Genomic DNA, 13,293 nt, shown 5'->3' on the forward strand with positions numbered 1-13,293 from the left:
TTCTGCCAAATTAAGACAGAGGAAAGGGAGTTTGCACGAGCAGCATACCTAGTTACAGACATTTTCAAATAAAGTTTCCACCTCCACCCGTAGTCAGATATTGGTTTGGTTCCAGGACCAAACACCAGCAGTAACTATACAGTGGCGTGCACAAATTTGGGCACTGTTACTTTGTCTCTCCTCTTTGGTCAGGTAAAATGGCTTGCAAATGCTTCCTGTAGCAAGCTTTGTCTTTCAACTCTTGCTTTTGGAATTTTCCCCTTTATCTCAGAAATATTCTTCACTCTCCTTGAAATGCATGGCATGTTTGACATCTCCACAGATTTTCAATAAACCTGGGGCCTGTGGTGGCCATTCCAAAACCTAAATCTGTCTTCCCTGGAGGTTCTTCATGGTTTATATTGCAGTATGCTTTGGATCAATATCTTGGTGAAATGCCCAATCTCTCCTCAACTGACCTTTGAACAATGGCATCTAAAATTTCTTGATATTTGGTGGAATCCAATCTTCCTTGCACAATATTTCCTGTGCCCCAACTACCATATAATTCCAAAGCATAATCTAGCCCTATGATTATAATTTGGCAAAATGTTCTTCTCTTTAAAAGCTTCTCCCTTTAGGGTCCATACATATCTTCTTTGGGTTGTGACCAAAAGGTTCCATTTTGGTTCAGTCAAAAAGCACAATGTTCCACATTGCACATGGCATAGAGTTACTGCATAATGAATAGTTCAGCCCTGGAATTATGTTCACCTGACTCATTCAAGCCCCAAAGAGTATATCACATGGTTCTGTCATTTATTTAAGAACAATCCAAATGGGTTCTTAAACTTGCTTTAAAATTTGAAGAAATGTGTAATGTTAATCTCTTTACTGTTTCGAGGTTACAGCTGTGGTCAAAAGTTCACATACACTTGTGAGGAACATGTATATCATGGCAGTCTTCAGTTCCAATGAGTTCTGCAACTGTCATTTTTCTGTGATGGAATGAGTGGAACACAGTATTTTGTTACAAAAAAAACATTCATAAAGTTTGGTTCAATAATGAATTTATTACAGGTCTTCTGAAAATGTGACCAAATCTGCTGGTACAAGCATTTACAAACAAAAAGTAGCTTGAATGATCAATTTTGGTGATAGAGAAAGTCACCAAAATTGTTGTGTTAATCAAATTTGCTTTATAGCATCTTAACATCTTCTGAGTGATTCTGACTGATACTAGCTGGTGACTTTTTTGCGGAGAATCAGGCTAGAATTGAAGTTTTGGAATGGACTTCCCAAAGCCCTCACTTGAACCCCATCAACAACATGTGGACTGTGCTGAAGAAACAAGAGTCTGTGCCAGGACGCCAACAAATTTAGTTAACTTCACAGATTCTCTCAAGAGGAGTGGTTAAAAATTCAGGCAGAGGACTACCACAAGCTTGTGGATAGCTATCAAAAGTAGAGATCCACCGATCTGATATTGATAGTGGGTATCGGCCCCGATACTGACTAAATAGCTAGATCAGGTATCGGTGACAATGGTTCCAAAAAGTAAGGCTGATCGCTTCACGTCGATTCTATGTGAGCAACGCATATTACGTCATGCGACAGCAGGCACAACACGCTGCAGATTTTTTCCACAAGTTAATGCATGGAGCCAACAAGGCATGGAGAGAGGCAACGGGTAAGCTGTTTGGAGGTATTTCACATTTGCTATGCCAACAAGTTCCAACAGCTACTTGCAATATCTGCAAAGCCAATGTTCCTAGGGGTGGTGGCACTGCCAAATATAATGCAACCAACTTAATCAAGCATCATGCAAAAGAGCTCACCCAGTGGAAACAAAGGATACATATATCGGCAAGGCCGTGGCTCATCTGGCTACCTTCCAGGACCTTTTTCATCTGCCAGGAGTCAGGACCCATTACATCACTCATCAACACATCAGCGAGCTGGAGAGCTAGCATGCATGACTGTTGCAGTCACAGTGTGAAAGATGAGCCGCGCAAAACAGTAAAAAGTGTGGCTTCATTTTGTAAAAAAAAACAAAACAAAACATGACAAGTCAGGCTGCACCTCAAATCTGACAAAACATTTAAGTCAGCATGGCATCGATGTAAATGAGTGTACTGTGTTTGATGTCTTGCGGTCTCCGAGCTTGAGTGTGTCAGCGCCAGCACATTGCAAGCATCTATATCCATGCATCTTTAACATACTCCGTCCCATGTTTAATCCACACACTTGTTAAGTGCAGCGTGGTCATGGCGAGCGAAAGAACGGAGGAGCTTGAACGCCCCGCGTCATTTAAATCCCCTGTATGGGAGCATTTTGGCTTCCCTGTCAAATATAATGATGAAGGAAAGAGGTCAGGGTCGTAGCCACCATTGAGGACACCGAGGTCATGTCCTCTGTACTTTTTTCCTTAAAGGATAACTACCATTTTTTACAACCTGGACCTTTTTTCTAGCAAAATATATGGTCATTTACTCACCCAGATAACTTTGGTGTCATTTGGCGTCGTTCGGACGAAATTAGATCCAGCGTAGCGCCGATATATCCATATAATGTGAGTAACGGGGCATCGACACACAGCCTCTATATAACGCATTATCTGTCACGAAACTAGTTCATTTCACCAATATTTTGTTACGATATGCTAGCGCTATTCCCCTCTGAGCCCGGGCTCGTCTATTGTCAACATCTGGGGTCTGTAGGTTGATCTACTACCTCTGACCTGGAAGATGTCGTCTCTGAGCTGCGCGCGCACCCGCGACAGCCCAGCTTGTTTACCTGTAGCTGCTACTGCTAGTTTGACCCCGGATGTTGATAACGGACGAGCCCGGACTCAGAGGGGAATAGCACTAGCATATCGTAACAAAATATTAGTGAAATGAACTAGTTTCGTGGCAGATAATGCGTTATATAGAGGCTGTGTGTCGATGCCCCGTTACTCGCATTATATGGATATATCAGCGCTACACTGGATCTAATTTCGTCCGAACGACGCCAAATGACACCAAAGTTATCTGGGTGAGTAAATGACCATATATTTTGCTAGAAAAAAGGTCCAGGTTGTAAAAAACGGTAGTTATCCTTTAAGTTTTGTTTCATTAAAACCGAAAGTAAACACGGTTGCGACGTGACTGCAGGTCTATTTTTAGGATGGCAATTAAATGAATCGGAGCAAAGATGCGGCGTGGTGGTAAGAGGCTGCATCAATCCAAGTTATCATTTGTTGCAGCAAGAAAGGCAGAGGATGATCAGGCAAAGAGGAGGAAAGGTGAGAATTGTAATCAGCTAAGAGAATGAGAAAAAAAGTGACCGAGCCTACAGATGCAACAGATAGCCAATAGAGACGCTAAACTGTAACCTACTGTAAATGTAGCCTAGGCTGAAAAATGAAAGGACATGCAATGAATCAGAATATTTTAAGGCCATGTTCAGTCACAGTATGAATTATCCATCAATAATATTATTTGGATGTTTGGATGGATAAGTAATAATGTGACTAAACATGGCATTAAAATATTAGGTCAAATTATAGTAATCATGACTCAGTAGTATACTTAGACTTTTCATTTTAAAAATTTAACAGAGGATGAGACAGGAGAGAGAGATGAAGAGGTTGAAGGGACAGAGACAGGAGGAGAGGAGAGAGAATTACATAATAAACGAAAGACAAAGTTATGTTTATTTGTCTTGTCTTTTTTTTTTGCTGATCCGATCTGTGACTCTGATCCGAGAAACGATCCGAACCGTGAGTTTTTTTATCCGTTGCACCCCTATTTAGGGGTTGTGCACTGCTACTGAATGCACTTTAGTGTGGGTTTTCTTTTCTAATGTTGCCTGTCTACCACAAGGTCTCACTGCTGCTGCCCAGTGTAACATAAAGTACAGTTATTGTAAAACATTTGTTTTGATTGCCATTTTTCTTAGTTTCAGCTGCTATATTATTATTTATACTTGATTTAAATTACTATTTGCACTAAATGTTTACAAAGAAATTTGATTTCTGTTTATTTTGATTGTTTTACCAAGTTACTTGTTAACTTGACTTGTGATGTAGCTTCTATATTTCTCAGTTTAAGCTGCTACATATTGGAATTTAAAATTCCTGTTTGCACCAAACTTTACAAAGATTCTTCTTATTTATTCTGAATGTTTTGTAGAAAGTTGCTGGTGCATGATTATTTATTATCTTAATAACAAATAATTCAGTACATTTATATTTGTGATAATTTGTTAGATTTGGGATACCAAGTTAAGAAAGTAATATTTAAGTCAAGCCTGATGTTGCTTTGCGCAAAAGAATGATCCCAGTCTATTCCACACACTGGGGCATACAGTTCATCAATTAAGCACTGATATCGGATCGGTATTCGGTATCGGTCAATACCCAAAGCCCAGGAATCGTACCGCTAAAAAAAAGTTGGATAATCAAAAGCACCTAATTGAGGTGAAAATGGCCAAGGGACATTTAACCAAATATGAGAATTATTTTATTAATAATGTATATTTTTGACCCAGCAGATTTGGTCACATTTTTAGAAGACCTATAATAAATTCATTATTAAACCAAACTTCAGGAATTATTTTTGTGACAAAGTAGTATGTAAGTGTATGTAAACTTTTGATCACGACTGTACATTAGCTTCTGTTCACTTAAATATTTCTTTCATTTCATTCAAAAAGGCCTTTTGATTCGGGGTGCCCACTTTTATGACTATCCAAATGACTTTCAGGTGAAAATACCCACTTGATATGGCTATTCCAGACAAGCCATTTGTCATAAACACACCAACATATTATATTTGATAAGCATTTAAATCATTTATCAGAAAAAATGTCAAACACTTGTTGCTGTATCCAGTTTCTCTAATGTGGGTAGGGTTATCTCTTGGGCTATATCTTTTTAAATGATGCAGGTTTTGGACTTTTCGACAAAACAAGGAATACGAAGACATCAACTTGGCCTTGGTATTTTCCACTTTTTTCTGACTATTTCTTGACAATTGCTGATTGAAAATATAACAGATTAATTGAACAAAGTAAATCGCACATCCAGCAGACAGTGCAACTCTTTTGCCTTATGAATGTAAGTCCAATGCTCACTCTCCTTTTAGCTCTGACTTTGGCTCAACCAACTCAAGAGAAACATATCTGGCTCCACTATGTTCACCAGCTAGACACTGTCTGTCCTCTATCTAATTGTGGGCAGCTAGTGTGCAGTTGGTTTATCACAGCTTTTTCACTAGAAAAAGCTGCCTGCTGCTGCGGGATAGATGGTTGATCTGCTGCAGTTCATGATATATTAGACCAACTTCTGTGTTTTGCTACTGCCAATTACTGCTGTCATACTGTGGCACAACACGCATATTGACCTGTAACACATGGTGTGTAACACACGAATGCTTCAGATTGGACATTGACAGGCTTTATCCTCCAATAGCTTTGACTAGATGGAAATATATAATACCAGCAGGAGGTAAGGGATTTTAATCTTCCCCAAAGGCTGCAGGAGCAGCAAAATGAGATGTGTCAGAGGAAGACAGCAGTAACTTTATCAGCAACACTCACTTCAAACACAAATTCCTCATTTACCACAGACATGTGATTTAAATTTAATGCCATATTATTGAACTAGTAATCAGAAGATGTTTTGAAATGTGAAAGGATGACAGCGAGAAAGCTTTTTCCTGTAAAGGAGTCCAACATTTTGGGAAATTAGCATTGTTTTGTCATTATACCAAGAAGCAAGAGAAAAATCCTTGTCTAGCTCCATCAAAGGTGAAATGGTGAACATTTGTCTTGCATTTCTATGTTGTAAAACATAATGTAAAAATAAAATTGAGGTAAAAAGCAATACTTGTTTAGCATTGTAATTTACAGCACAGCTTTAAACCCTTTAAATAACCATTTCATCCAGCACATTTTTGTACTATATTGATAATTTCACAGGGTCGACACACAGCAGCTACATATTGGCCCACCGATATCTCTGTTGTCAGTCTAAACTAGTTCCAAGTCCAAGCGAGGCCACAAGTCTTCCTCGGTAACATGAAAGTCAAGCTGCAGGTCTTTCACATCTCTGAATGATGACTACCACGATGTGTTTGCATTTGAACAAGTGAAGTTCCAAGTTTCGCATGTCTCAAGTCAGGTCTCAAGTCAGGTCTCAAAGTCAGGTCTCAAAAGTCAAGTCACTGTCCTTGTTGGCAAAAAGTCTATCTGTAAGTTTTGAAGTCTAAATGCTGACGTCTGAAATTAGATAACATCTGAACATTTTATATTCAAAGTTGTGTTAGTGTTGATGTTTTCAGACAAACACTAAGTGAGACCAAGTCCCTAATCACAAAGGACTGGTCTGGTAAAGACAGACATGTCTACGACTGGACTGTTCATCCAGATTATCTTGACCAGTTTATCTGGAGGACAAACTAAAAAGTGTGCACACCCCAAGTGAATAATCTCGTGAATAATCCCTGAATGCACAGAGAAACAGTGTGCACAAAACTACTGTAAGAAACAGTCTGTAAACTGTGATGACTGGGCAGTTGGCTGATCTGTTCTCTTACCACTCGCCTTTTTTTTCTCTTCAAACTTATTTTCAGTGATGTGGCCATCATACGAATTCTCATTAAGTATCTGAAGTGATAAACCAAGTAGGCTACTGAGGGAGGTCTGTCATCAAACTACCCTCCAGTATCTGTGACAGTACAGTACACCTTCATGTGCTTTCGTGATATTCAGTATTGTTTCTGTCGTCATCTCTGTTTTTTAAAAAAAGGTCAACAACGTAATAAACGCCTGTTTGAGTCACATTAGGTCTACCTCACACCACTGCCCTGTTATCTAAGACTCACGTCTCATAAACATGAGCTGCCATCCACACTGCTGGTGTCGAAGCTCCAGCCTGACTTACCGACGAGCCTGCCCAGAAGGGACACGAGTTTCGGATGGGGGGTGAGTTGCTGAGGGACAGAGCTCCGAAAGACAGCGCCACCATGGAGCCGCCGAGCAGCAGCTGCAACAAGCCGAGCGACAGCAGCGGCCGACCGGGCAGCAACAACCGAGACCCACCAGCAGCAATCCGGGAAGAGGCGGACAAGCCACGGGGTCGGTTTCGGTAAGACGGCTCCGCGAGCTGCGAAGCACCGGTAACCGGACAGCAAGACCCCGGCAGCACCACCGGGAGCGACATCTGGAAGCACAGAGAGTCTCTCGGAGCTGGATTTGAGCAGAGAAGAGGTGTTTTCACGGACTACAGGGTGTATCCAAGCTGAGCTCGGTGGAGCTGCTCGGTGGCCCGGCCATGATGTCTACAGTCTTAAATAACAGGCTGTGAGCAGGCCGGGATCCATCCGGGATTGACTTTCACATTTTGGCAGCGGGTAGAGAAGTGAAGCGGGGGAGGGGCAGCAGCATGTGAACATGTAAACAGGACCGGAGCTCCTGAAGTCCTGGAAACATGAGCCTTAACTTAATGTGGACTCCAGGCCTTACATAGACTCATACACACACCATCACTTCAGTCTGACATGCAGTGAGGAGTGACGGAAGATAAAGAAAGAAGATATATATATGTATATATATATATATATACATACATACATATACACAGATATATAATCATTCACAATTATATAAAATCAAGGTTTAGAAAGAAAATATACTTGGTGGATCATAATTCTGAGATTAAAAACCGATATGAGATATTTTCCAGACAAAATTTCAATTATGAATTAAAATCAAAAGTCAAAATTGTCCTCATAATTTTGACTAGCCCATAATTTTGACTTTTATCTCATGATTTACTTTTTAATCTCATAATTTCGACATTCATATTTTACTTCTATCTAATATTTATTACTTTTATCCCTTATTTCAACTTTTTATATCGTAATTACGACTTTGTGTCAGTCATGATTTACCATTGGAATACATCGAGTTTAGTTTTCATCTTCTCTTTTGTCTTTATGTGGCATAAAGATCTGTCCTCCATATCAGGCCTGAACTCATACTTAACATTTTAAAGTACTTTAATTAAAGTAATGGCGACCTCTAACCCATACCGAAGCCCTAAAGGGCCATGCATTCATACATTTTATATCCTCTGTTTTCCTGTGACGAGTTAATTAGGGCCCGAGCACGAATCTCGTGCAAGGACCTATTGTATCTGTAAGGATTATTAATTAGGGCCCAAGCACGAATCTCGTACGAGGACCTATTGTATCTGTAAGGATTATTATTCTTTTTAGGGCCCGAGCACGAATCTCGTGCGAGGACCTATTGAATCTGCTAAGATTATTTATTATTATTATTATTATTAGGGCCCGAGCACGAATCTCGTGCGAGGACCTATTGTATCTGTAAGGATTATTTATTATTAGGGCCCGAGCACGAATCTCGTGCGAGGACCTATTGTATCTGCTAGGATTATTTATTATTATTATTAGGGCCCGAGCACGAATCTCGTGCGAGGACCTATTGTATCTGCTAGGATTATTAGGGCCCAAGCACGAATCTCGTGCGAGGACCTATTGTATCTGCTAAGATTATTTATTATTATTATTAGGGCCCGAGCACGAATCTCGTGCGAGGACCTATTGTATCTGCTAGGATTATTAGGGCCTGAGCACGAATATCGTGCGAGGACCTATTGTATCTGCTAGGATTATTTATTATTAGGGCCCGAGCACGAATCTCGTGCGAGGACCTATTGTATCTGCTAGGATTATTTATTAGGGCCCGAGCACGAATCTCGTGCGAGGACCTATTGTATCTGCTAGGATTATTTATTAGGGTCCGGGCAGCTAAACTGCCAGGAACCTATTGTATTCCTAGGAATTCTTTCTTTCTCTCTTTCTTTCTTTCTTTCTTTCTTTCTTTCTTCTTCCGAGGAAGTCATACTTCCCATGGGCGAAAACTCACCAAACTTTACAGAAATGTCCGGCCCCATGCCAGATTTACTTAATTCCAAGGACATGTCAATATTCCTCCTGGGGGGGGCACAATAAGCGTTTAAATTTAAAAACTTTAAAAATACCTACAAAATCAACAGTACATGCTACAGTTTTGAAACTTTCACCAAACTGTAGCCCCAATACTGCTGAAACTTTAGTCCACTTAAACTCATTACAAATTATGAAGTCCATCACTCAGTTTTTTTCAAAACCTGTAAAACTTATAAAACCTATCTCCTCCCACAATTTTTGCCCAATTGTCACCAAACTTGCTAGAGAGCATCTTCAGACCGTCCTCCACAAAACTTGTTTCTCGGATTTTTGATTTATCAAAAATTAAGCCTACAGTGCATCAAAATGTTTGACTGTAAACAGTACTGTAAACATATACTATCAAATTCTTGCTAAATACATTTTCAATCTTCCTGAAAAAAATTGAGAATATTTTGCAGTCATGGTTGATGGAGTTTGGCAAATATCAGAATTTTATCTCAAAAACTGAATTTTTGAGAACATTTTGAATTCTGCTCTCATGGGAACAACTGGAGTCAATGGAAGAGTGGCATTTTTAAACATCAAATTTTCTCTTATGAAGCAAAACACTTTAAGTTAAAAACAAATCACCAACATTTCCATGCTGTCAAGATGCAATTTATGTATTATCAGATTTTTTTTAAGTCAAGGAATTTCTGACATTTTGACCATTTTTTAAATCTGCCTTGACAACAGCTGCCCAGACAGTGACTCCCTGAGTCGACAAATCAAGCTACACAGCAGGTCTCACTTCCAGCCAATTAGCTCAGTGAGTTAGGAGCTGGTGCTTGGTATTAGGGGTTGTGGGTTCAAGACCCAGCAAGGATGATGATGATGACGACAGATCAAAATGTCAGATCTCCTCAACATAAAACAAAAGCCCATTGTCCTGACGGTGGCATCGCAGCAAGCCTCTAAATTAAATAAAAACAAATAGCTTGAACTGGACCATGGAAGAAAGCTAACCAATTTTTGCACAAAGGTCCAGTCTCATGCCAGATTACCTCAGCTGTAAACCCAAGCCAATAGTCCTGATGGTGGTGCTACAGCAAGCGTCTAAAGTTCAAAACTTTGAAAATTCATAACAAATCAACCATACTTGCTACAGCTTCAGAACTTTCATCAAACTGTAGCCTCAATATTGAAGACACTTTTGTGCATTTAAACCTATTAAAAATTATGAAGTACATCACTCAGTTTTTTTTTCAAAAACTGTAAAACTTCTTAAACCTATTTCCTCTCTCCTCCTTTGATTTATCAAAAATTGAGCCTCAAAAACTGAATTTTTCACAGCATTTTTAATTTTTCTTTCATGTGAACAATTGGAGTCAATGCAATGATGACATAGCTAAACACCAGTTATTCACTTATGGAGCAAATCAATCATTTTTAAAATTACCAACATCTCCATGCTGCAATATGTGTATTTTCAGATTTTTGTCTTGATAACTGAATTTTTTACGGTGGTTTCAAATCTGCCTGTGCAACAGTGACTGGCTTACTCAATTTGTGAAGCCACTGTTGTCTTGCCACTTGCCAATTAGCTCAGAGCGATAGATGACAGTCTTTGGTTCCAGAAGTTGTGGGTTCAATCCTCAAGTGGTCCAAAATGAGCATTGTTGTCAACTGTCTTGTCTTCCTATTCTCCTGTTTGTTGCTCAGAATTGCCAAAAATAGCCCGGACCCGACCCATCGCTGCGCAGCAGCTATAATTATTATTAGGGCCCGAGCACGAATCTCGTGCGAGGACCTATTGTATCTGTAAGGATTATTTATTATTAGGGCCCGAGCACGAATCTCGTGCGAGGACCTATTGTATCTGTAAGGATTATTTATTATTATTATTATTATTAGAGCCCGAGCACAAATCTCTTGCGAGGACCTATTGTATCTGTAAGGATTATTTATTATTATTATTATTATTATTATTAGGGCCCGAGCACGAATCTCGTGCGAGGACCTATTGTATTTGTAAGGATTATTTATTATTATTAGGGCCCGAGCACGAATCTCGTGCGAGGACCTTGTATCTGCTAGGATTATTAGGGCCCGAGCACGAATCTCGTGCGAGGACCTATTGTATCTGTAAGGATTATTAGGGCCCGAGCACGAATCTCGTGCGAGGACCTATTGTATCTGCTAGGATTATTAGGGCCCGAGCACGAATCTCGTGCGAGGACCTATTGTATCTGCTAGAATTATTTATTATTAGGGCCCGAGCACGAATCTCGTGCGAGGACCTATTGTATCTGTAAGGATTATTAGGGCCCGAGCACGAATCTCGTCCGAGGACCTATTGTATCTGCTAGGATTATTAGGGCCCGAGCACGAATCTCATGCGAGGACCTATTGTATCTGCTAGGATTATTTATTATTAGGGCCCGAGCATGAATCTCGTGCGAGGACCTATTGTATCTGTAAGGATTATTTATTATTATTAGGGCCCGAGCACGAATCTCGTGCGAGGACCTATTGTATCTGCTAGGATTATTAGGGCCCGAGCACGAATCTCGTGCGAGGACCTATTGTATCTGCTCGGATTATTTATTATTATTAGGGCCCGAGCAGGGAACCTGCGAGGTCCCTATTGTTTTTGTAGTGATTATTTTTAGGGCCCGAGCAGGGAACCTGCAAGGACCCTATTGTAATTGTAATGATGATTATTAGGGCCCGAGCAGGGAACCTGCAAGGACCCTATTGTAATTGTAATGATTATTAGGGCCCGAGCAGGGAACCTGCGAGGTCCCTATTGTAATTGTAATGATTATTATTAGGGCCCGAGCAGGGAACCTGCTAATCCTAGCAGGTGTATACAGGTCGCGAGGCGAGGCCGCAGCCAGTCTATGGGACGCGGAGAGCGGTAGGGCAATTTTCCTTGCCACCATGCATCTCAAAGTGTTTCACATTTACTCGAGAATGCTGCACTTTGACGATCACGAGTCCAGACCCGAGAGACGCGCCGCTGACAAACTGGCAGCCATAAGAGAGGTGTGGGATAAATGGACCGGGCGGCTTCCGTACCTCTACAACCCAGGGCCTGACATAACAGTGGATGAGCAACTGGTTCCCTTCAGAGGTAGTAGTAGTAGTAGTAGTAGTAGTAGTAGTAGTAGTTGTTGGCATACAATAAATGCTTTTGTTGTGTGTGTGTGTGAGTGAGAGTGAGAGTGAGAGTGAGAGTGAGAGTGAGCGAGCGAGCGAGCGAGTTTGAGATGAATTATTTGGTTTGTTATTCTTATTCTTTTTTTCCCCCTTTGTCTCTTTCTTACACACACACACATACACACACACACAAAAGGTCGTTGTCCTTTCCGACAGTATATACCAAGCAAGCCAGCCAGGTATGGAATCAAGACATGGGTGGCGTGTGATGCAAAGTCAAGCTACGCGTGGAAAATGCAAGTCTACACTGGGAAGCCAACCTCTGGCGCTTCAGAGAAGAAAAACCAGGGGATGAGGGTTGTGCTCGATGTCACAGAGGGACTGACGGGTGGCAACAAAACTGTCACATGTGACAATTTCTTTACCTCTTACGAGCTCGGACAGCGCCTCTTAGAGAGGAATATCGCCATGGTCGGTACGGTTAGAAAAAACATGCCCGAACTCCCGCTAGCGCTGCTGACAGACAAGTCTTCTCCTCAAAGTTTGCATTCACGTCCACCACCACTTTGGTGTCCTACATGGCAAAGAAAAACAAGAACGTTATGCTTATGAGCACGTTGCACACAGAGGCTCCCGACGACGTTGGCGGCGGCGTCAGCCATCGCAAAGACGGGAAACCGGCCATCGTTCTAGACTACAACAGCAACAAAGGAGGTGTGGACAACTTAGATAAGGTGATTGGAACATACAGCTGTAGAAGAATAACCGCCAGCTGGCCCTTGGTCATCTTTCACAACATCATCGATGTTTCTTCGTACAATGCCTTTGAGTTATGGCGAGAGATCAGCTGGTGACTCCACTCATCCAAAGAAGGGAGCGTCTACCTCGCACAGCAGCGTCTGCCTCGGTCGTGAGAGCTGTTCAGAGAAGTAGTGCTAAATGTAGTGATCGGCCTGAGGAGGAGGAGGAGGAGAATGAGGATGTAGAGGCTGCAGAAGCAGAAGAACAAGAACAAGAACAAGACCAACAAAAACAAGAGCAGCAGCAGCAGCCCATGACCACCACCACCACCACCACCTCATCAGCAGTCAGCTCACCTGGAATACATAGCAAGAGGAAGAGGTGTCAGATATGCCCACCAAAGAAGGACCGTAAAACACAGACTTTGTGCTTTGGTTGTAAGACATTTATATGCAAAGGATGTACACTG

The 13,293-nt window shown here is 41.2% G+C and overlaps 1 protein-coding gene across 3 annotated transcripts in view; it reads right to left on the minus strand.

Moving 5' to 3' along the window:
- fam189a2 (family with sequence similarity 189 member A2) overlaps positions 1-7,476 on the minus strand; it is a 63,018-nt gene extending 55,542 nt beyond the window's left edge. Inside the window, exon 1 of one of the 3 annotated variants that reach the window (XM_084360506.1) lies at positions 6,908-7,476. In XM_084360506.1, coding sequence (XP_084216632.1) covers positions 6,908-7,186 — 279 coding nt within the window. In that variant the 5' untranslated portion in view covers positions 7,187-7,476. The remainder of the gene's footprint in view (positions 1-6,907) is intronic. The other 2 variants (XM_084360505.1, XM_084360504.1) reach the window with 2 other exon arrangements.
- Between the last annotated feature and the right edge of the window lie 5,817 nt (positions 7,477-13,293).

Source organism: Pagrus pagrus, assembly GCF_965226575.1.
Source record: "Pagrus pagrus genome assembly, chromosome: 8".
Lineage (NCBI taxonomy): Eukaryota > Metazoa > Chordata > Actinopteri > Spariformes > Sparidae > Pagrus > Pagrus pagrus.